Source organism: Xenopus laevis, chromosome 1L (genome assembly GCF_017654675.1).
Source record: "Xenopus laevis strain J_2021 chromosome 1L, Xenopus_laevis_v10.1, whole genome shotgun sequence".
Classification (NCBI taxonomy): domain Eukaryota; kingdom Metazoa; phylum Chordata; class Amphibia; order Anura; family Pipidae; genus Xenopus; species Xenopus laevis.
This window is the reverse complement of record NC_054371.1, coordinates 64,283,083-64,309,224: the sequence shown is the minus strand read 5'-3', so window position 1 is coordinate 64,309,224 and position 26,142 is coordinate 64,283,083. Positions and strand designations below refer to the sequence as shown.

Below are 26,142 nucleotides of genomic sequence, written 5' to 3'. Positions count from 1 at the left end.
AAGAGGACACTGAGTATATTTAATGGTCAAAGCACAACTCCCCATAAAAATCCAGGTGCAAGGTGACCCCAAGGAGCACAGTTTCCCAAGTGTCATCACTTTAAACAAACACCAAAATATATACTAGCTATAAAATGGAAAACTGGCTCTGTGCAGAGAATACAGATTTATATGCAACAAGTACAATATAAACTAGTAGTTTTATATATATATATAATTTATAAGGTATACAAAATATGCCTTTATATATATTCATATATAAATAGCTGGTCTCCATTTATAAATTAACTGTAACAATTATTACAATCGGAGCTGCAGGAAAACAAGTGTAATAAGTGGATAGCTAATAATATTGACACAAATGTTACATTTCCCAAACTAATGTGTTTTGGTGAGTTGTTTTTTTTAACTTGAAACAACCTTGAATGTGTCCCATGCATATCCAATGCAGATGACTCCAGACTGCTGCATAGATATGTATCTGTATCGATTCTGTACTTTTTATTTGTAGCCAGCAGATTGCTGATCCCAAATGCCAGCTTGGTGCTTGGCTAGACAAGATGGAAGAAGCTGGTTCAATGGGGTGCATAAAATATCCGGTAAAAAAAGGGCTTTGAGTTGAAGCCATTGGAAAACATCTGGGGGACATCTGTATATTAAAAAATGAGAGGGATATGAAGGTGTTAATCTTTTCGTACTCGTCTTTTGCGGAGAGACTGCTTCACTTCTTCTCCTGATCCTGTGCTTTCATCTGACTCCTTTATCTGCAGAATTAAAACAAGTCCTTAGTTAGCAGGAAAAAAAGGGTAAATCTAGAGGCAAACCCATAGAACATGGAATATAATGCTAGAGTATCACTGCAAGCCCCTTTTCTTTTAATACCTTCATTTCCCATCTGCACTGTATGATTACTTGTTTGCATGTGGGTCCCCCTGGTGGTGGTGTGATAGCCCTACATGCAAATATATACTGTACTGTATATATATAAAGGACCTTATGATAAGTAGGACGGCACTCCGGTAAAAAAAAAACAACAGGTTTTTATTGCAAGATGCTGCAGAAATACATGGCCTTACGCGTTTCGGGAACACACTCCCTTAGTCAAAGGCGTGAAGCCTACGAATAAGGGAGTGTGTTCCCGAAACGCGCAAGGCCATGTATTTCTGCAGCATCTTGCAATAAAAACCTGCTTTTTCTTTTTTTTTACTGGAGTGCCGTCCTCCTGTTCATGCATTATATGTTGGCAGTGGGGACGCTGCAGACTGAGCACCCGGGAACACAGGGGAGCAGCTAAGGGGTGGTGAATTTGGAGCAGTCCTAATTCATTTTGGTGGACCGTATGATAAACTCTGTGGTTCTCTATTCACCAGTAAACATCACTTGAGTAAGTTTCTTTCATCTTAAGGTTTGAAAAGAGTTTTTATTGTGAAAGCTGTGGAGTTCTGCAGGTACATCAAATAGTTTTAAAGGAAAACTATACCCTTCAAACAATGTAGGTCTCTATAAAAATATATTGCATAAAACAGCTCACATGTAAAACCCTGCTTCATGTAAATAAACCATTTTCATAATAATATACTTTTTAATCATAAATAGAAAATTGCCATTTTAAAAAATAAGGGCGGCCCCCTGAGATCCCAGGATTCACTGTGCACACAAACTATACTTGTTAGTTCACATGAGCCAATTAACAGACAGAGTTCTGTATTTTGCTTCCACACTTCTTCCTGTTACAGTTAGTGTTGTAGTATTTCTGGTCAGGTGATCTCTGAGGCAGCACAGAATGAGACAATCACAAAATGATGGTTCAAGGCAAGAGATGTAAAAGGGCAATATTTACTTAAATATATATACCAGTTTGATAAGATTCTTTAATATGCCACTTAATTTGTTATAAACTATCTGTTGCTTAAGTATTAATTTTGGGGGTATAGCTTTCCTTTAAGAAAGCTTGGCACGGATGCACCGAATCCAGGATTCGGTTCAGGATTCAAGGATTCTGCCTTTCTCAGCAGGATTCGGATTCAGCCGAATCCTTCTGCCGGCTGAACCGAATCCTAATTTGCAATGTTTTCCCCTTCCCAGCCCTAATTTGCATATGCAAATTAGAATTCCGATTTGTTTTGGTATTCCGCCTGATCTTTCGCAAAGGATTCGGCCAAATCCAAAATAGTGGATTTGGTGCATCCCTACTTTTTAACAAGTGAGACAGAACAGTGTCACTGTTCTAAAATACAGGTATGGGACCTGTTATCCAGAATGCTTGGGACCTGGGGTTTTCCGGATAACGGATCTTTCTGTAATGTGGCTCTCCATACCTACAGTCTGCTAAAATATCATTAACCCAAATAAGAATGTTTTGCTTCCAATAAGGATTAATAATATATAGTTTGGATCAAGTACAAAGTACTGTTTTATTATTACAGAGGAAAAAGGAAATAATTTTTTTTAAAAAATGTAGATTATTTGGATAAAATGGAGTCTATGGGAGACAGCCTTCCCTTATTTTGGAGCTTTCTGGATAATGGGTTGCCAGAAAATAGATCCCAATGGATCACAGGGCTTGTCCCTTCAGATGCAAATTAAAAATTACTTTTTTTGTAGTTTTTTCTTCTGCATCAGACAGAAATTTAGCAAAGTATTTAAAGGATAAGTAAACCTTTAAAATAAGTTAAGGAAGTTGTCAGGAGAAAGAAAGAGGCTGATGTTCTTCTGCTTAGGAAAGATGTGAGAAAGGTTCTAATTTTATTCCTAAGCAGAAAAACATCAGAGCAGCCGCTTTCTTTCTCCTGACAACTTCCTTGACTACTTGGTGGTCAGACTGGTGGGGAAAATGACTACCAGGTGGCGCTGTTGTAACAAAATTCATTCATATTAACAGTACATGTATCCCTTAATATCTTGGAATAAAAAGAATATAATAAATGAATGTAAATTGCAAATATTCTTGGAATAGCAATCCCATCAATTTTACATTCACTTATTTTAAAGGTTTCCTTATCCTTTAAGCAAGCAGCCCCATCTACTAATGCATAGCTGTACATGGGAATCTAACTATCGTGTCACATATTATATAATCCGTCTGAAACCTGCCCTGTGTACATATGCCATTTAGACGAGCCCTATCAGTAATAGTAGTAGCAGTTTGAGAGCCCCTCCTCTAGAACAAACCTCATCATCCGACAAAGACTGGTTTTCTTCTGCACCCTCCTCTTCTTCTAGACTCGCTTCCTCTTCATCATCCTCATCTTCGCTTTTTTCATTTTCCTCATTTCCTGCCACAATACAATGAGATTAGATTTCTTCTCAGTAATATGCTCATTATTCCCATCCAGGAAATCCACAACTAGAGAGACTAAGTCTAGACTAAGATAGTTATAGGGACAGATACACTGTATCATAGATCAACTGAGGAATTCAGACAGATTCACAACAGTTTTATCTGATTTAATAACACTTTCCTGACTCTCAGCAGGTGAATGGCAGGTACCTCATATACACTTTGAAGTAAGTCAACTGCTTCTGGCTGATCAATTTTTGTGTGATCGGAGGATGGTCAGCCAAGGAGACAAGCAAAAATGTAGAAATGGATCGGATTGGGTGCAGCCAGAATGACTGTACTGGGCAAGTCAGCAGCATGTTACCATGCTAGTCCAACTGTATAAAATTAAACATTCATATATTATCTAAACCTAAGAGACTTAGAATATTTTTGGAATTTGGTTGAATAAAAGTGTGGCTGAGACAGGGAACATATAAACCTTAGGAAGCACAGTCCATAACCCCTGCACTGCTTCCCTGTGCCTTATTGCCAGCTACACAACTGCTTGTCTTATAGAGGCGAAACGCGTCACAGCACCCAGGTGGGGTCACTCCTAAGGTTGGATCATCATTTTTGGTGTTTTATACCTATATCGTGAAAATCTGCAGGCTGCCGGTACTTCGTGAACTGTAAAATCGTGAAGACAGTGAAAATCGGTAAATTAGTGGGATTCGGAGAATTGTGCTCCGCGGTGGAACGCACGCGCTGAAGTGCACCAAGCGCCATCTTGGATCTTCGTGAAAAGGTACCTGCTAAGTGGAGAGATCGTGAACAGGCTATCCATTACTAAAATGCTCGGCTGTGCCTTCGAGGAAAGACCGGAACGCAGGATCTGGTGAGAACAATCCATTTATTTGGGGGGCACTTCCAGCTGGAAAGAAAGAGGGAGTGGGGGACGTCCCAGTAAACCCCTTTGGAAACTTGCTTCATCTCCAGCTTTATACAATTAGCCTAATAATCCACTGAGAGAACTATCTTGCACCAATCACGGAATTGGAGAATTATAACCCACACCCCACATCATTTTTTCAAGTTGGAGAACGTTAACCTACAATCTTTTTAATTCACGTAACTGCTATTACATAATTAGGGAAACCACCTACCACAACCTAGGAGTAAATGTTGTATTACAAAAAATTTTAAATGAGTGACCATCCACCTGAAGTATTTTTGACAATTGTTTTTATGTAATTTTACTAATTACTTATTTATTGTGTTTCTGGCCGGCCAAATTTTAAGATTTTTTGAATGATAAATAAATTGTGTACTTTCTGAATAACTTGGTCTGAAAATACAACTTTAATTAATTTTTGTCCTTATTGCCAGCTCACCAGACTCTTTGCCAGCCTCGGACACTTCCTTTGCATTTGATTGTAGCTCCAAGTTACTTTCATCACACAAATCGCTCAGTTTAAAATCAAAGTCTTCTTCCGATTCTTCCACTTTCTGCACAGAAAACAAGAAAGGTGGATTTGGTTCAACAAAGTACTGAGGATTTGGCCAAATTCTGAGATAAAGTTGGCCAACAAAACAATTACGATATTTCCAAGAAAGATCGTTCGTTTCAATACACACGTGTAGAGCTGAATCGTCAGATATACAGGTAGAAACAATAGAATTCTACCTGTATCTGACAATTCAGATGTTTGGGTGCCTTCAAAGGCCAGCCTGTTCAAAATGTTCTGTCCAGCCCGATGGATGAGCTGACCGATATCCAAGTCTTCTGTCGATATTGGTCGGCTCTTTTCCCACCATACATACACCGAATATTGTACGAAAATTTGTTTCGTACTATATTATCTGTGCATCTATGGCCAACTTTAGTCCTAGAATCCCAGACCATTGCAGTTCTGACCACCATAATGAAAAACCCCTCTTCTTGTGCAGCTGTGCTCAGTCCTTATGAGAAATAGAGTCCTCAGTCCGTATGATTCACAGAGTGTGGTGTGTATAGGCTTGATAAAGGACCCAGTGGGGTCCAAAACGTTGCTTGGTTTGTATGTCTACTATGAGCTAATAAAACACTTTTATTGCACAAATTCCCAACTCCTAGGGGCAGATTTACTAAGGGTCGAATATCGAGGGTTAATTAACCCTCGATATTCGACTAGGAACTAAAATCGTTCGACTTCGAATATCGAAGTCGAACGATTTAGCGATAATCCTACGATCGAACGATCGAAGGATTATTCATTCGATCGAACGATTAAATCCTTCGAATCGAACGATTCGAAGGATTTTAATACAACGATCGAAGGAATATCCTTCGATCAAAAAAACGCTGGCAAGCTTATGGGGACCTTCCCCATAGGCTAACATTGACTACGGTAGCTTTTAGCTGCCGAAGTAGGGGGTCGAAGTTTTTCTTAAAGAGACAGTACTTCGATTATCGAATGGTCGAATAGTCGAACGATTTTTACTTCGAATCGTTCGATTCGAAGTCTAAGTAGTAGTCGAAGGTCGAAGTAGCCCATTCGATGGTCGAAGTAGCCAAAAAATCACTTCGAAATTCGAAGTTTTTTTAATTCGAATCCTTCACTCGAGCTTTGTAAATGTGCCCCTTAGTGTGCTGCAGTGAATATGATGACTTGGATGCTTATGAGAAATAAGGACTGTCCACAGCTGATGGGTGTTTTATGGGTGTTGTACTGTTATGCTAGTCACAGCCTAGCCATTAGGAAAGTTTGAGCTCATTACACAGTCCTATTTGGTATAGTCAACCAACAAAACAAACATCTACAGTAGTAATAATTTAATGATAACACCTCTAATATATTTTTTTGCAGCAAAATACCTGCTTTAGGACACACACTATAGATAATGATGGAAAGAATGTATATATCATGTCCTTACCTTTCTTGGCCAACAGAACAGCACCAGAAGACCCACAGGCAGAGCAGCTGTCAGGATATACAGAACCCAGAGCCAAGGCCTCTCCTCTGCAGCAGTCAGCAGCTGGTTCAACATACTCGGCTGAGATAAGAATAAAATCACATTATTTAATAAAGTGCTTCTCGCATGGAACATCTTGAAGATATTGCACAAAAATTGAACATCAGACCTGCTGAAACTCCCGCTGAGGCCGATCTTGTGCTTTACAAATATATGAAAATTAACTTTTTACTGTAGCTGAATATATATAGGAGGTTACCCCACTGTCACCTCTGCAGGATGATCTACCATAACAGCACAAAAATATTCATTTAAGGGTTGCTTTTGATTAGGTATGATTGTGATGAGCAATTTTATAGTTTTGACATTTTATGGTTTGCCCAGCCCTAATTCAAAGAGCACAGCAACCTCAGGAAAAAATGTTGCTGATTACTGGGGACTCCTGCAATCAGCAGAGAACTGTCTAGGTCTGCACTGTGCCTTTACATTAGAAAATGCGGATGCATGCTCACACACATACACCATCACCCACTCACTTTCTCACCAATTAAATATAGTAAAACCACTATCAGGGCTGGTTTAGTTGGTAGGAATGCATGACTTAGACATATTTACCAAATATTTCCGATTAACCAAACGAAATTTGAACCCTTAAGTCATGTGATGCCATTAAGGCGAAGGCATGCAGTATATAGGGATAATGTGCCCTATTCTAAAATATAAAGATACTATCAGTAAGTAACAAAGGATTCCATGACCTCATAAATACTTTTATACAGGTCATGGAACTTCAGGTTTCAGTAAAGGTGGCCATAGACACACCTATAATATAATACAAAAAAATGTTCATAGGCTATTTAGTGCGTGTATGGTGCGAGCTGAGCTGACTGATATCGGCAAAAGACTTGGATATCGGTCGACTCGTCAATTGGGCCGGCCATACAATTTTTATTGGCCACCCTTGAAGGTGCCTGAACATCTGCCATTGTTAGTGCTGAAGGTACAGGGAGAATTCTATTGTTTCTACCTGTCGATTCAGATCTACACGTGTGTATTGAAACTAACAATCTTTCTTGGAAAGATCTTTTCCAGGAAAGATCATCATTGTAATATCTATGGGCACTTTAAGTCATTTAACACAAAATACATCACTAGTAACCATCTATAACTGCTGACATCACTAAGCTCAGTTTAAATGAATATATTTTACAAGATATTCCTGTCTTTTATGTATTATATAGGCAATGATGTTCCTCCTATTTTATAATAAAGGGTACATTATTTCATTTTCAGGGAGCTATGTGACACATATGACTAATCACTAAGAACAGATTATAACCAATGATTTTGCTAAGCACCATTTATAAGGATAGTTAGGTGGGCCTAGTAAACCCTCCTGATCACCCAACCATTCGCCTTGTATGTCTATACTATGACCATTGCCCATTTCTATTTGAGAACAAAGAGAAGAAATGGAGGAAAGCATAGATAATAGTATGTAAGGAGAAGCAATTAAGAGAATAAAGAAAGTGAATTTACATTGCTAGCAGTTTCATTGTGCTAAGTACACACACCCACACTTCTCACAGGACTGTTATTTTAGAACATTTTATTTTATCCTGTGCTAAACCTACCTCATTGGCACTAGCCACCAGCTTCTTCAGGCCCCAGCTGTCAGAGGCCCAGCGGTCAGCCACTTCTTTGTCAGAGCAGATGATAAAGTTGTCAAAATAAATGTCAGAAGTCATTGACCACAGCTCCAACCCAACAGCACCAAAGGGTGTCATTTTGAATGGATTAAGATCCTCAAAGTAATGTGGATTTTTGATTTTCCGAGGTTTCCAGATACCCTGGAAAAAAAAAGTTGGTAGTGTTGAGGTACTTTAATTTTACTATAATTAACTACATGCTTCTGGGCTACACAGCAAAATATTTTTAAGGCTGCAGATAGATGACCTGTTTCATAAAGCTATATTCAAATTTATAGTAAATTGCACATTACTCAGGGCATTATGGGTACCCATACACTCCTAGGTTCCACTGCAGTTGCAGTGTCTTCTAATAGCTTTGCTAAGCCTATTTGCAAACAAAAACGACAATGCATTTATCTTACCCTTTACCATGCTGGCTCTGAATGCAATAATCCTAGGCACTTAGCACTTGCTCCACTGAAATGTATAGATTACTGCACTGTTGTGGGCATTTAATTATGGCTTATATATCATAATACACACCCTAGCTGTAATCTTTCATTTATTCACTGGATTTCTTGCCTTTTCTAAACGTGTTTCCCTTTAACAGAAATTCTAGTTAAGTGAATGGAGTGCAGTAACATTGGCATTGAGTCCTGGAGTGCCACTTCTTAATTAACCCTATCACTAGTGCTAATACAAGCTGCAATGTATAATGCAACACTACCACCAGCATTAAAGGAGGAGGAAAGTCTTCTTCCACTTGGGGGCGCCAAATGTTAGGCATCCCAAGTGATTGAATTGACTTACATGAAACCCCGGGCCGGTGCTCCTATCAGCAGAAAACTGCACCAACCCGGGGTTATACCAGGGAGCACCATGGAGCGATCCTCTTCCGGCTTCTTCTTTCTTCAAATTTCCCGAGGAAGATGCATGTGCAGTTCAACGAAATAGCCAACTTTTTAGTTAAAGTTCGGCTTTTCACTCTATTTCGCATGCACAGGCGATAGAAGAAGCTGGAAGAGGATTGCTCCATGGTGCTCGCTGGAAGAACCCCGGGCCGGTGCAGTTTTTTGCTGAGAGGAGCACCGGCCCGGGTTTCAGGTAAGTATATACAATTACTTGTATCCTTTAAGGGAGCAGTGGCCTTTGCATCAATATAATAAATGAGATCCACCGCTTGCAATCCAAATATTATACTCTCCATATGGTGCTAGATTGCTGGTTACCTGGTAATTGGGATTTTCAATTAACGGAGGTTTCCATTTGCCTTTATAATCTGGATTTTTTATCATGGGACGCTTCCAAACACCACACCCAGGAGCTGTTTCACATTTGGGATTGGAAATGTATGAGGGTTCCCACTCTCCATCCATTTCAGCATTCCTGCAAATTGATGAACAGGGTTACATTATATTATGATTAAAGCCTAACAGATCTTACATGAATGTCCAATGATATCAGGCAACTGAAATAATCCATGGACAGCATGGACATTTATCTTATTTCCTACTACTTGAAGGGGGAATGGATTATTATGTTCATTCGTGAAGAGGAACTACCATGGAGTGGCAGAGTACCAGTAAAGGGGTGGTTTACCTTAAAGTTAATTTTTAATATGGTATAGAATGGCCAATTCTAAGCAAGTTTCCAATTGGTCTTCATTATTTATTTTATAGTTTTTTTTAATTATTTTTCCTTTGCTTCTGACTCTTCCCAGCTTTCAAATGGGGGTCACTGAAGCTGAGAAGAAAGAGCAACATTTACCAGTCACTTGGCTTCTTTGCATTAATATCCAGAATAAAGTGAGGTTCGTTGTCGAGCCATCCTTCAGGTTTAACAGCATTTAAATCTTCTACTTCTTCAGGCCCTCCTTCATCCCTTTAACAAGAAAAACATGCAATATAATGCAATAGTATTAATAATGCTGCCAAAAGGTTTTCTAAAACAATTACAGGTATTGTTGATGCAGTCAATCACTATGAGCCTACATATGTCATAACTTCGGTAATAATCGGTATATTAGGTATAACAGACAGATTCAAGAGAGGAGACATAAGTCACATGTGTTACCATTATATTAACTATATTATGTCATACACATATTTTACCCCAAGAACATTCTAAGTACAAGCTGGTTCTCAAGACTTTACACTCATGGATGCAACTCACTTACCAGTCATCTGGTTTGACTGCATTGGGTTCTGGTATTTTGGCTCTTTCGTCCCACTCTTTTGGCTTTTTGTCTTTGGGATCATCTATTTCTTTCGGTGGATTCAGTGGAGGGATAACATCTTCTGTTAGACTTCCTTGGCCCACAACAGTTTGGTCAATTAAAATTTCATATGTGTTATCTGGTTTCACGACTGAAGAGAACAAACATGACAAAGACATTTTCTAAATGCTGCCATTAGAATATAAAGTACAATGTCACAGCATAAAAATAGTACAACTATTAGATAATTATAAAACATGTAACACAGAAAACCCAATCCCCACATCAAAAATAACACAATGAGCATAACTGGAGGCAGAAGGGAAAGGTAGCAGAGAAGAAGAAGCTCCTTCAAAGCATTTTTAAGATGTTTATTAACGTTTGTAACAACAGCGCCACCTGCTGGTTAGCTTTTCCGACTGTACAGCGGAGGAGAATTTGTTGCTCTACTTAGGAAAGAGATCTGAAACCCCAGACAGTCTTTCCTGGGTAGTTACCTGTTTTTTTTCTGAACATATTCTTCTGGACTGTACAGTTGGAAGTACTGACCAGCAGATGCCATGTTATTAGAAATCTCTTTTTGAGCTGAGAATCTCAACATCTGTAACTCACTTGGTTCATGAGGAAAGTCAACAGGGAGTGTCATGTGCATCTGCTCCTAGCTTTTCAAGCAGTACAAAATGATGTCATACTAAAGGTATGTGTATGTCTGTGAACATACACTCCAGACAGGTATATCAGAAATGTATTAGCATTCCATCCTTATTTACTCAATAAATGAACATACTCAGAGTGTACAGATGAGTCTTCTTGTCGGTGAAGTATTTCTTTAGATCAACCTCGGGACGTTTCGCATGTTTCTCATCATAGTCTCCAATCACAGGATTTTTATGCCTGAAAATAAAATGCACTTTATGGTCTTCTCCACACTTGTCTGGCCCAAACATGATAGTATACGGTGTTCTGTCGTGGAACTCCTCCTGTGGAAAGAAGGCACATTGTATATTTCAGTTGGAGAAACCACATCAATAGTTGCTACACATGTGGGATGCCATTTTTAGGGAAAGCTTGCAATATTGTTTCTGTTTTTAACATATTTAGTCTACTCTCCCCAGCCTCCTCTTTTTAGCTATTAAAGGGCATGTAAAAGCAAAAAATTAAAATCCCATTTTTACTTTCTTTAATGAAAAAGAAACCTATCTCCAATATACTTTAATTAAAAAATGTGTACCGTTTTTATAAGAAACCTGACTGTATGTAGTGAAATTCTCCCTTCATTTACTGCTGTGGATAGGAATTGTCAGATGGCCCCTAACTGCTGAGCAGGGAAACAATCATACTTATGAACAGCAGGGGGAGCCCCCGCCTTACTTTCCAGCCATGCAGAACTCAAGCAGCTTTGTTTATGACGACCCCTAAGCAGCCCAGACCACACTGAGCATGTGCACAGTCTTAGTCTTGTAAAGATGTTTAACAAAGTTACAAGATGGTGACCCCCTGTAGCCAACTTTGAAAGCATAAATTATTTGTTTGATTAGGCTTGTGGTGCAGTAAGTTCATGTTTATATTTAGTATACAAAATACAGCATTTCTATCCTTATTCTATTTTAGACTTTACATGCCCTTTAAAGTTGAGTCTACCAAAACCACACAATGTTTCCCCGATAGTATACCAGTCCAATCAAAATGTCCTGTTTAATATGAAATTAGAATTATTTTGGTTTGATCTCTGGTACCCTGAAGGAGGAAGAGTGCATGGCCCTTGAGAATGAGACATGAAACAACTAATGTTTGTACTGTTTTTTTAACAGCTTTAATTAAAAGAACAGTTTACAGTCTCTATCTTCTATAACATTTCTATAAAATTATGGGTATTGTTCTTAGGAGTGTTGTTCTCAGAATTACAAGTCCATTTGTATATTATTGTATATAAATATGAAATTCTATCCATTATAAAACAGTGCCCTCCAGCGGTCAGACTGCCTGGAAAAAGGTATTCACTTTTAAACTCAGCATCTCTATGACATGTAAGTGCCAAGGTTTTAACTTCTCCCAGTGTCAAAAACCATTGGTAGAAGTTGACAAGTTAGTCATAAAAAGGCATAAATGGGCTACTAATTCTGAGAATTACACTCATACTACTGACATATACATATACCTTTATGTGTGCAGATACACCATTCAATACAGCTGTAAATACTTTGCGTCATGTTCAGTGTCTCTTCCTAGGAACCATCAGAGTACCTGATTTTCTAGGCCAACTCTAATAGCATTAAATGTAGACACTGGGATCACTACCAAGCAAACAAGTGTTTAACTGCAGGTTGCACTGGGGTACACTCCTCAAGTCAGGCCTGCCTCATTAGATAACCCTAAAAGTTGTAGGTGCTATATAGTCATATGGCGGAAATAAGTAAGGGCCTAATGAGAGTATATTGGGGACCATGAAGGCTTCAGGCCACATGAGATCTTCTGGTACTCTAAGAGGTCAGTCTGTCCCTGGTCACATTGCACTGTGTTGAACTAAATACACCAAGTCTGCCCCAACTATAATTATACATGTGCACAGATCTTACAAAACCAATTCCATAAATTGTAAAATCTGTAAACAGCACCATATCGGATGAATGGATATTAATTTTGCTCCCTAGAGAAAAGACAATATCAATATAACTCACACACCAGATTCAATTGGTTTGACTCAGACAGAAGTTTGATATATGCACCACCGCAATCAATGCCATCTTGGAAATTGACCTCATACCTACATGATAAGGGGAAAAAAATGTCAGATATAGGACTCACCCATTAGGTTTAACAAACGAAATAATAAAAATATATACCTTATGGTTGGATACCCGGAGCAGGGATATAAGTAGTATTAGACACTAAAATCTTCAAATTTGATAATAAATTGTACGACGCTCTGCTACTATGTCCCCAGAACACCCACCAGTGACAACAAATATATAATCATATTGGAACATGCAAATGCAAATGAAAGTCAAGGGTGAGATTTGCAACAGAACTTTGCCTGCACACACACATACACACACGGATGGCCAGGAAAAGAAAATTTCAGTATGTATGCATTCATTTTCTATTACATAAATAACAAAGGGGAGAGCACCACTTGAAAAATTAGGAGCCTGTTTTCTAGTAGAACACAGTCACAGCAGTATGTATTTTTAAGACGTTACATAATTTATTATAAAGTATTAACTGACCCCTCAATTCAGTCATTGCTATGACCTTTCTCAAGGGTCCAAAAACAAACACAGTAAAAGGTCACAGCGTTGACCCCAACTCTGAGTTAATATAGTATATTGTTTTCCTTTTACAAAGGGAGTCCTGATGAGTACTACATTTGTCATTGTGGTCAGCACAATGCAAAAACAGATGGAATCTGTGCAATCCTTTAGCAGATTAAATATCATACATAGAGAGTACTTACTGGACAATCAGAGGCTTGTCAAAAATAAAAGGTTTCTTCAACTTAGCGGAAATAGCATGATGTCTTGCTGAAGACTTTAGAACTAGTCCCATGTCACCTGAGACTTTGTTTTCTTTCAACTCTTCCACGTCCCACTTGCCTAAGGGTATAACATTGAATATATTGAACCCACATAACTAATAAACTTTCATCAATTGGAACTGTACAAACATCAAGCTTACCTTACTTTCTTGTCAGACATTTTCCTGCCCAACAAGGTAAAACGTATAATAATAAGACAATAGTCTTGTTTTGTCCCATATGGTGCTCTTTCTAATGGCAAAATAGGTTTTTCATGCATGCCTGTATTATAATATCTGAAAATCATAGTTATGCAACATGACTCCCACTATTTGGAAATGTAGGACATGGCATGAAACCTCTCACAAATCCTCAACCCCGCCAATTTTCTAACTCCTGCCCAGTCCTGGAGTATGCCATGAAAATAGATATAGTTTTAAGGTATGACCAATATGGTGTTTTGAAAAATGTGGTGGAATAGCATATAAGAAGTCAATTAAAGGCAGAAGTGTTTATTGATGCCAGGAACAATGCGGCATACTATTTAGATGGTTATTTATCAAACATCGAATTTTAGTGTTATATGAGCTTTTTTAGACCTCGAATGAACTCACAACTAGAATGGTTTCTAATTTAAGAAAAAACTTGAACGTAAAAAACTTGAATCAGTGTAGTCTGGGTGAAAAATTCAAAAACTCAAATTTCTCGAATTGATCGAGTTTTCAAGCCAAACCCACCAAAAACCTTCTTCATGACCTTGACAGATTTAAGATTGTGTATTTTCAGATTCAAGCAATTTCCAGGGTCAGGGTATAATAAATCTTGAAGAACCAATTTTTGACTAAAAAATATCCTTGAAAACTCAATTTTTTTTGTGGAAAAAACAACCCGACCTTTAATAAATCTGCCCCTAATGTAGCGTAGTTTGGGGAAAAGGAATTAACTATAGCTCTGAAAATGTATTACTTGCACTAGGGGTGTGTATGTATAAATATACAATTAGCTGCAGAGCAAGTGGCTCACAAGACTCCTGACAGGATCAATATAAACCTCATCTGAAGGGCTTATATAGAGTAATTGTATGTCACATGGACGGGTCTATGTTTGATTTAGCTAACAGATTGAAGGAAATAAAAAAGCTTTAAGGAGGCAGAACAAACAAATGGCTTAAGCTTTTAGAATAGCACAGTGCTATTAAAGGAACATTCAGTGTAAAAATAAAAACTGGGTAACTAAATAGACTGTGCAAAATAAAAAATGTTTTTCATATAGTTAGTTAAAAAAATGTAATATATAAAGGCTGGAGTGAGTGGATGTCCAATATAACAGAAGAGAACACAACTTCCTGCTTTTCAGCTCTCTAACTCTGAGTTAGTCAGCGACTTGAAGGGGGGGCCGAATGGGACATGACTGTTTAGTGAGTTTGCAATTGATCCTTAGCATTCAGCTCAGATTCAAAAGCAAACTGTTATGACCCATGTGCCCCCCCCCCTTAATTTACTGATTGGTTACTGCCTGGTAACCAATCAGTGGAAACCGAGAGAGCTCTCTTTGCAGGAAGTCGTGTTCTGGCAATTAAGTTACACATCCAGTCACTCCAGCCTTTATACATTACATTTTTGGCTGACTATATTGAAAACATGTTTTATTTTGCACAGCCTATTGTTGGTAATTTGCTTACCAGAACCTTATTATTGTCAAGACTCTGAGACAAAGAAGGTTCTTCAGAATAACTGAATCGGAATCTTGGGAGGCTTGTCACATTGTCACACTTAGAATGGCACGGAGAGCTTCAAATGTCACACCCATTTGACCAAGTTTATATGCATTCTACAGAGCATTCACTATAAGGAAGATGTACACGGAATTGCCATACATGGTCAAGAAAGTACTTACATCAAGTATTACTGGAAAACAATTGCAGTCAATAACTACCAACTGTAGAAATGATGTAGTGAAGTTTTATAGCTACAGTCCTACCTCGTGCTTTATTAGAATGAATCCTTTGACCTCTGGTATCAGGGCCTTTGTATTATGTGAAGACAGTTTGATAAGACATTATAGGGCCACAATTTAATCCTCATGCACCCACCTGGCTTAGGTGAGTCTTGTCTTAGGGCATTATTTATGTTATTTTATTTGTCCCTTTATAAGACTCTTACCCGTCTTTGGTGGTCCTTTCTCTTATTAATTATTTATTATTTCATCACTACATATTTACTCCGTTTTTATTTTTATACTGAACAATTCCTTTAAATTGCATTTAAATTTATACACTATGGGGTTTATAAAATGGTGTAATAATGTGATAATGTGAGTATACCTTTGATATCATAAAACCAAAGGAAATGTTCTTGATCAACAGTTCCTCCTCCATGCCACTGGTTTGCCATATAAACAACAAAGCAATGCAAAGCGAAAATAGGTAAAATTTTATACAGGTATTGGATCCGTTTTCCGGAAATCCGTTATCCGGAAAGGCCGTCTCCCATAGACTCCACAATAAATTAATCCAAAATTTTAAAAATTATTCCCCTTTTCTCTGTAAAAATAAAGCAGTACCTTGTACTTGATCCAAACTAAGATATACTTAAAGGAACAGTAACACTAAAATATGAAAGCATTATAAAGTAATGAAAATATCATGTAATGTTGCCCTGCACTGGTAAAACTGATTTCAGGTTTGCTTCAGAAACACTACTATAGTTCAAATAAACAAGCTAGTGGTGCAGATAACACCATTATGTTCTACACACAGTTTGTACAGCTGTATGCTTGCTGTTAAATATTATACCTTCTTTACAAATGGTCCTCACTGCATCTTTCTTCCAAGGCATTTCACTTTCCTCTTTGGAAAGTGCCCAGTATCTTTCAGAGGGCACTAGTTTTCAAAATCCCATTTGTCCTATGTATTGATATAACCACATCTGAACATGTCCTTCTGCCTTATCACAGAATGCAGGATTATTAGGAAACTGGTACATCTGCAGCAGCATCTGTTTCTTTCTGTCTATGATTATCCCTTTGCATTTATCCTGCTTTCCTTCTATGCAGTATTTGTCTATTCCCACCCTGTTCCCTAGCACTCTGTCCTCACTGGATAGTATCTGAATACCCAGCTCTTTTACTCCTCATGATCACCTGATTAGCACTGCTTAAGAGTACTTCATACCTCTGCCAAGTGTTCATTATTACATATGAAAGCTCTGGTTTTTGCAGCTTTATCCTGGGTACACTACCTTAGGAAACAATAAAAATAATACTAATTAACATTATTTATGTCCCCCAAAGACCTTTATAAACCCAGATGCACATTAGTACAAGACTTCTGTTTTTAAAATATTACCAGCAAATTACCAAGCAAATATAGATGTCAATTGGTTTAATTGGAAACAATGTTAATAAAGGTATGCTTCTGATCCACTGTACATGTTGAAGTGCAAACTTACAAGAATCAGTTAAGATGGAAAAATTATATTGGGGTTTTGCAAAAGCTAGAAAGCTGCCTACAATAAATGCTATGCAATTCCCTGGGCAAACTTCCCCCATTACAACTGTCCCCAGGTCTTTGTGTAACGGCTCTGAGCTATTAGGCTGCATCTGTGCTACAAAACCAGCAGTTTTGGATGCATAGTTGACCAAAGGGACATAAAGAAGTGATTTGCATTTCTCCACCCATGATGCCTTATGGGAGAATTAAAACTCATTTTTGGTATTCAGGCAGTGCTATGTGTATGGAATGAGACAAGTCAATATCTTCTGATTTCAGAAGGCTTCACTTGGCATATAAGCACCCTGTATGTGTGCTGCGTTTTATTATTGTTAAATACATCTACTAAAGCATTACAGATATCATGAGGGCCATACAGTATATCACTGAGCACATAGAAGCTGTGGTAGATGGTTGAATTTAGTAGAATTATGAAACTTAAGTTCTGCAGCAGTGGATAACATTAAAAACAGTGTAAGGGCATGGGACCTGTTATCTAGAATTCTCAAGACCCGGGGTATTCCAGATAAGGGGTGTCTGCAGTGGTATAACTGGGCCCCACAGCAAATTATTTTTTAGGCCCCTAAATATGTCTAGAGGTTTTACCAATATTTATTGAATCTTTATATGAATCTTTATATGAATTAGGGCGTCATGGGGCCCCTATACCTCCTGGCCCACCCTTGCCACTTCAGGGTCTGCTTCCTCTGTGGTTACGCCCCTGGGTCTCCATAATTCGAATCTCCATACCTTACGTCTGCTAAAAATCATTTAAACATGAATTAAACCCAATAGAATTGTTTTGCCTCCAACAAGGAAAAATTATATCTTAGTTAGGACCAAGTACAAGGTACTGTTTTACCACTACCGTCAAAATCATTTTTAAAGAGTATTCTGTCTTTGGAACGGAAGAACATTTGATTAAATGAAAAGGGGCAACTTACCATCATATTTAGCTATTTCTCCATCTGAATCTTCCTTCACTGTTTTAGAAAGCACCCAACTGTAAATAAGAGAATTACACACAACTAGAAATGGCAGATGGATAAATGCACAGACTTATCTGTTGCCTAATAAAATACTTTATTTACATGTATCTTTAAATTCACATGAAATTGTTTCATTTCCCTTGAAATCTGAGGCACGGCTTTCTTATTGCTTTGTGCACGAATGGCATAATTTCCAGCACAACGTCAATAATGGCATAAGCACCCAAAACAGTTGGCACTGGGTCAATATTAGCAAGCGCAGGGCCCAATTTGGACCATTTTAGTGGGGCCCCTTACTGGATGTTGCTGACTGTCATAACAACCCTCATACTACCCAACACCCCACTGATTCCACGAGTGCTGCACAGACTCATATATATATATACTGTATATATATATATATAATGTGGGGAATGATTCCAGTCTCATTTTGCAAGACTGTGATGAGTGCTCCTTAGTTGGGCAGCTGATACTGGGAGGTATGCTGCTGTGCAGGGGGCTCCATGAGCAGCAGGTCCGGACTGAGAATTAAAATAGGACCTGGCATTTCAGGTACGCAGAGGCCCAATCAGCCCACATAGAGGCCCAAACAGCTCCCACCAGCCCACTAAATACTGACTTTCTATGGGACCTTATAGCAGCCCCTCTGGCATTTGCCACAACCCACAGATTGCCAGTCCGGGCCTGATGAGCAGAATACCTGTCTAGGCCAAATAAGCCTATAGCCACCCTTTAATTAGCACAACTTAGTTAGGTCTATGGAAGTAATTCAATAAGGAAATACTCTTTGTGAACAGCATCCGTGAGGGCTCAATTTTGCTTTTATATTAGCCATTTGCAGTTGTGCTTGCATTCATTAATGAGCGCTTTTAGCTCTAATTGCTTATGTTACACACAGACTGGTATATAGCTGCTAGAAATATGTTTCCTTGAACCATAATCAAGTACTTGTTTACATAGAAGCCATGTTCAGAAAAAAATTGCCAGAAATGCAGGGCTTGTAGCGGTTACCGGTTACTAACAGCTTGTAGTTACATAGCATCACCAAAACTAGGGATGCACCGAATCCAGGATTCGGTTCGGGATTTGGCCAGGATTCGGCATTTTTCAGCAGGATTCAGACCCTGAATCATTCTGCCCGGTCATATGCAAATTAGGGGCGGGAGGGAAATCGCGTGACTTTTTATCACAAAACAAGGAAATAAAAAATGTTTTCCCCTTCGCATCCCTAATTTGCATATGCAAATTAGGATTTGGTTCGGTATTCGGGCGAATCTTTCGCAAAGGATTCGGGGGTTTGACCGAATCCAAAATAGTGGATTTGGTGCATCTCTAACCAATACTCATGAAGTATTATTTTATTAACCCCTAAATTCTACACAAAGGCCGGGAAAGGTGACCAATTAACGCTTCAGCACAGATTGTTGGTAAACTGAAAAATAAGCCAATACCTCGCCTTACTCACCCATTAAGTGTTCCATCATCAAAGGTCTCTGTAAAAAAGACATCACCTGTAGCAACTGGAGTCTTGTATTCAACCTACAGTTTGAAACAAATGCATCTTCATAATCAGATTTACTTTATGCTCTTGTGCAGTGATCCCCAACCAGTAGCTCGTGAGCAACATGTTGCTCTCCAACCTCTTGGATGTCGCTTCCAGTGGCCTCAAAGCAGGTGCTTATTTTTGAATTCCAGGCTTGGAGGCAAGTTTTGGTTGTATAAAACCAGGTGTACTGCCAAACAGAGCCTCAATGTAGGCTGACAATCCACATAGGGACTACTAAATGGCCAATCACAGCCCTTATGTGGCACCATAGAAACATTTTTCATGCTAGTGTTGCTCCTTAACTCCTTTTACTTCTGAATGTTGCTCACAGGTTCTAAAGGTTGGGGATCCCTGCTCTTGTGGAACAAATAAAAATAAATCGAATGCACTTTAATGAATTCAATACCTAAAGAAATGAATTGACCTAGAAATGGTTATGTGAGATCAGTCCTATTTTACTAGACACTAAATCAAAACAGTCTAAGAAACAAATGGAATCTCTATATTTTGCCCTTATCCTCAACTGATTATTACAAGGTTTTGTGCCAGGTTATTTCTTCATTCAAAAAAAAAAATATCAGTTTTTGTTAATGTATTCTGTATAGGTGAATGCATCTAATAAATAGTTATAAATAGTATATATAAATAGTTAGTGATAACCTTTAATACCGTACTGAATAGCGACCATTGTTATGCTGTTCACCAAAACTTTGGAGTATAAATACAACCTACCTGCAAAAATGTTTTGGGTTCCTCCCTGAAGTCTTCTGTATCATCCAAAACTGCCTCTGAATCCTCATCTTGTTTAATATGGGCTTCAGCTGCCACAAGCAGAGTTGCCAAACACAGCCATCTCCAACGAGGCATCATTCTAATGCACAAAATGTACTGTAGTTAAGAACCAAGTCCAAAACAAACCCAGCATGATACAAATGAAACACTTTATATGTTTGGCTGAGAATGACTTAACCAGAAAAGTGCCAGTAAGCTTGTGGGGAATAGATAATGAGATTGCTGCTGGCACTGAGCATTGATAGGGTGTATTTATAAAAAGGGTGAAAATAGAACTTACCACAATTCACCAAATTGACATTTTAGAGAACTAGCTTTACTTTGATAAGATTTTTTAAATATATTGCCCTAATACCTAGTACACAGAGAGCTGTGAAATTTCCCTCTGGTTAACTGTGAGCTGTATTTTCAAACTCTGAATAAAATGGCCCACAAAAAACGCTCATGTGTAAGAGCCCTAAACAAGGTGTAGGGGTTCCTGAATTTCTTCTGCCTAAGACAAACACGATTTCAGTAAAAACAATACCTACATTAAGTTCAACTACAGTTGATGTGACACAGAAAATACAAAAAATACAGCTGTATGCCGCTTAACTGTAAAGCCTGTGCCCCCATGGGATGCCAATAAAGAGTGCTGTACAGCTTCTTGTTGCTATAATTAGAGAGGTACGCAATTACTACCACAATAAGCATCCACGGTTTATATAGATATATATATATATATATATATATAAAACCAATTAATATGGATAGGCTCCTGAAGATTCAACTGAGGTTTTAGAATCTACAGGTAGCTTCCATCCATTAGCCACTATTATTACGTCTCATTATAAAAAAAAAATGTTTATTATGGAAAATTTCCAAGACTACCAGAAATATTGGCACTGCATATTCAGGATAGGTTTTCGAGGGACAATTGATGCGCTACGCCATTCAATATATGGAGCGACAAAAGCTTTGAATCACCCAGTGTGACTTTGCCCTTAAAGTGATGTGCTTAGCCTCACTTATCTCACGTTTGCTGCACCGTGTAATAGCCTTACTGGCTGTCTAATCCTCTGCTAATTATCTTTTTCTTCATCCACACACACACAGCAGCCACCAACTTACTATAGAAGAGTCACAGCAGAATACTCAGACATCACAGAATGGATACCCTGGACAAAGACCACAGCAACCACAGTGACACAAAGCACCACAAAAATATACCCAGTACATCTGCCCAATGAACACTCAGAGCACAGCAATGATCCACAGTAATAACACTGGCGTAGGAATACGGGGTCAACATTTGGCCTGCACCCCAAATAAATGTATTGGCAGAACACTTACCCCCTAAGCTCTTCACTTATCTATACATAGCAGTAACAACAGAAGAAAATCCCATTTTATGTTTTTCAGGGTACCAGAAAAAAATTGTGTAAAATCCAAGAAAATATTAAATCAGGGAAAAGTATTATACATAATATATTGTTGGGGCCACAAAACAACAATGTAAAATGAGAGGAAACTTAAAGGGATACTGTCATGGGAAAAAACATTTTTATCAAAATGAATTGTTTAATAGTGCTGCTCCAGCAGAATTTTGCACTGAAATCAATTTCTCAAAAGAGCAAACGGATTTTTTTATATTCAATTTTGAAATCTGACATGGGGTTAGACATTTTGTAAATTTCCCAGCTGCCCCACGTCATGTGACTTGTGCTCTGATAAACTTCAATCACTCTTTACTGCTGTACTGCAAGTTGGAGTGATATCACCCCCTCCCTTTTCCCCCCCAGCAGCCAATCAAAAGAACAATGGTAAGGTAACCAGATAGCAGCTCCCTAACACAAGATAACAGCTGTCTGGTAGACCTAAGAACAACACTCAATAGTAAAAACCCATGTCCCACTGAGACACATTCAGTTACATTGAGAAGGAAAAACAGCAGCCTGCCAGAAAGCATTTCTCTCCTAAAGTGCAGGCACAAGTCACATGACTTGGGGCAGCTGGGAAATTGACAAAATGTCTAGCCCCATGTCAGATTTCAAAATTGAATATAAAAAAATCTGTTTGCTCTTTTGAGAAATGGATTTCAGTGCAGAATTCTGCTGGAGCAGCACTATTAACTGATGTGTTTGGAAATAAACATGTTTTCTGATGACAGGATCCCTTTAAAATCAGGAAATGTATAATTGAGGTTTCAATGTATACATATATATTCATCATTCCAGGGCCGGCCATCGGGAAAGGTGGTACAGGTGGTACAATGTACAAATGTATGGGTGGCCAGAGGAGCTATAAGACTCTCCCACTGTTGTGTCATAGGTATATGCCCTTTCTGTATACCCCATAGTTCTACAACCATATAGGTTTATAAGCTAAGTGCCAAACTGAAGTCTTTCAAACAGACAAAAAAGACCAGATCAGGGATTGCATCATGCGTCTTCCCTTCTGTTAACCTTATATTTTCTATATGGGGTATATTATTCTGTACATAAACTGCAATTCGTTCATAGTATCACATACATTCATAATATATATATAATATTCTGAGAATCTATTTTTTCTGAGTAAGCAGCACCCTTCAATATAATTCTGGTAAGATGCAAGTAGTTGCAGCACAAAAATAGCTGGAGGGCCCCCAGTACAGTTCATACATGGTATAAGTAGAGGTACAGAAATAGTACTGTGCAGGCAATAAATGTGGAGAGTATAAAGCTGGAACTACACGGTGCATGTCCTTCCGATCCAATGCGATGAGAGGAAGCGCAGGCGTCACATCGAATGTGCCGAATCTAATGTAAGTAATACAAATGTTGCATCTACAAACTGATTGCATCAGACACGACACTACTGTCGGATGTAGGGTTGCCACCTGGCCGGTATACATTATGGTTGATCCCAATGTTATTAATAGTGAAAAAATATTCGGATGCGAACGCTGCACGTTGCGTCTTCATCTGACAGTCGTGTCGAATGCAGATGCGACATTTGTATTACTTACATTATATTCGCCTCATCCGACGTGACGCCTGCACTTCCTCTTAACGCGTCGGATCGGAAGGACAAGCACCGTGTACTTCCAGCCTAAGAAGCAAGGCCTTGAATAGAAGGTAGCTCTCTCCCTAAGGTACCTGTGTATTCAGTGTTCATTCTGCTGATTGAAAGAAAGCATTAGAAGTAATTAGGTAGCTAAAGAAGCATATACAGGCCTCCACCTGGGTGTTTGGCTGGCGTTGCCCAGCAGCAGTTACCCAGCTTGGGGGTTTGACGAAACAACAAACGAGTTTTTCTTGGCATCTTAGGCAAAAAAAAAGAGTTCTTATAAACAGCGAAGGCCTCTTCTGGCCTATATATATTGATTAGACAAATTCAGTATGTATGTAGAGTTTATTATAGCATGACAATTCTACATAAATAGTAATTGTATATTAAATATCACTGTACTGAAATGGCAAGTAATATGAATGAGCGAAATAACTGCTCCTAACAATGCATTATAGCTGCTGAATAACCCTCTCTTGGTATCATTCCTCAACTACCTGTTACTCCTTTTCATGTGATGTCCACGTGATGTCACAGAACAACATAATGACGGTGACTGTGGTATGATATCACATCTAAACATGGCGGTGTGTTTGGACACGAGTATTTGACCTTTGTGACATCCACAATACAAGTTCCGACAAAATCTCTAATGAGGAATTTTAACCTAGTCAAAATATTTTCCCCAAAATCAATATATTATCTCTTCAGTTGTACATCCTATATCATATATCTTTATATGGTATATACTAAGGAAAGAAGTGAGGTCTATATTCCCCCCTACCAACACTTAGTGTTACAATATAACTGAGGCGCAGCAGAATAATACGCGCTATATAAATAAAGGATTAGAAGAATGTTATGCTGCAGGTCAGTGGCCATTTCACTGCACTAATGACTGTAATCAATAAATAAATGACACTACTGTATCCAAAACACGAAGGAAGAATACTGAGGCGTCTCTGTCCCCAATATAAAGAATAGTAATATTTACAGTGAATATATAACAAAGGGGAAGAGAACAGTAGTGGTCTATAAACACATCACACAGCTATGAGGTAGGAAGAGACAAGCTGCAGCTACTCATGAACTACAATTGATGCTGGGAGCTGGGCTGCCGGTTGGGAACCCCTACAATGAAAAGCATGGGGGGGATTAGGTGCAGTACAGAAATGGCTGAGGAAAGGAGGATAGAGCAGGTGCAGGCTGGATACTCACTGCTGTGCGGAGCCTGGAGGAGGGGATGAGAGCGCAGATTTGCTGTATCTCTAGTAAATAAGTGTTTGGCAGGATAAGGGTTCAGCTCGGTGCTTGTGTGTGAGCTCCCAGCCAGATGGATTAATCCTGCTCCTCCACTGTGGGTTTCTGGGGGTGGGGCTGGCTGTGTGGGGGAGGAGGGGCTCACTGTGTGTAATCTCAGCACCGTGAAGATGCTCCATTGCTTTATTATTGGAACAAAGGGCCACTTTTCAACAGATGCAATTTTAAGGCTGCCATAAGCCTTTCATACAGTGTTACAGTTATGCTATGTATAGTCCGGCAGGGCCTGCTACTGACTGGTCACAGGATAAACAAGAATAAAAGGCCTCATTTACAAAGACCCCAGACAGAAGTGCAAAGAGCACAACTAGAGCTACTAAAGTGCTGCAATTGTATGTTTTTATCAACAACCTTGCAGTGGCATCTACTGACTACTTATAGGATATGAAATACACAAGCAATCAGTTATAAGAGACTATGGGTAAATTCACTAAAGGATGAATTTTCACCAGCGAAGGCTCCGCCACACTTCACGACACAATTCGTCAGGCGCAAGATCGCTACCACTACGCTAATTCACTAAAATGCAAAGTTGCGTCTCTGTAGCCAAACACTGGCAAAGTTTCACTAGCGTTAATTCGTTAGCGCGAGTATTTCACAGAGAACCTTCGTTAGCGTTTGCTTATGCCTAGCGAAACTTTGTTTGTTAACTTACACTTAGGTCAATTTTAATAGGGCAGGTACATATAGGTCTTAAATATGACTTTATTAGAAATGTTGGTGCAAATGCTTGAAGTGGCCACTTATTATTACAAATGTCTAGGAAAGCAAAAGAAAGACAAAAGCGATCCTCTAATGTCCTTGACCTGAGCCTAGGCCCGGACTGGCAATCTGTGGGTTCGGGTAAATGCCAGAGGGGCTGCTGTAAGTTGCCATAGACAGTCACTATTTATTGGACTGGTGGGGGGACTGCTTGGGCCTCTGTGTCCTTGGAATACCAGGGTCTATTGTTAATCCCAGTCCAGACCTGAATGAGCCCACCAGAAAACAAATGTGGCATGCCCCTCAAATGATTAACACAAAGATTTTTAATAGTTAGAACTGAAGGCAATCCCTCTTTAAAATATGAAAAAAACACCAGCATTTTTTAGAATTTTTATCTCTTTCAAGCATACAGGATATGATTTCTCTGACATAAGATTGAGGAGGATGTAGCTTTATATCATCAGTTTGCCAGGTCCAAGGTGGCGAAGGAAACTCTGACGAAAGAGTTCTGTAAAATTTGTACTTTAGTGAATTTGCGGAGTAACGACGAGCAAAAAAATGCCTGGTGATATGGATCGAAACTAGGCTAGCTGTTTCTATCGCTAGTAAATTGTCCTCTACACCTGTTAGGAAATT

General features: G+C 38.8%; 1 protein-coding gene across 2 annotated transcripts; it reads right to left on the bottom strand.

Annotated features, from left to right (window-relative positions):
* Positions 1-24,860, bottom strand: clgn.L (calmegin L homeolog). 2 transcript variants are annotated; one of them, XM_041589775.1, is made up of 16 exons: positions 24,700-24,860; positions 23,441-23,593; positions 20,392-20,530; positions 19,579-19,652; positions 18,069-18,127; positions 13,575-13,713; positions 12,803-12,884; positions 10,908-11,100; positions 10,082-10,271; positions 9,673-9,786; positions 9,135-9,291; positions 7,849-8,064; positions 6,176-6,295; positions 4,654-4,768; positions 3,172-3,275; positions 1-764 (listed from the first exon to the last, which is right to left on the bottom strand). In XM_041589775.1, the coding sequence occupies exons 3-16, from the start codon at positions 20,527-20,529 to the stop codon at positions 684-686; spliced, it is 1,782 nt and encodes a 593-aa protein (XP_041445709.1). In that variant the 5' UTR covers position 20,530; positions 23,441-23,593; positions 24,700-24,860; the 3' UTR covers positions 1-683. The 2 variants fall into 2 exon arrangements, with proteins under 2 accessions (XP_041445709.1, XP_018087187.1); XM_018231698.2 differs by lacking the exon at positions 23,441-23,593.
* Between the last annotated feature and the right edge of the window lie 1,282 nt (positions 24,861-26,142).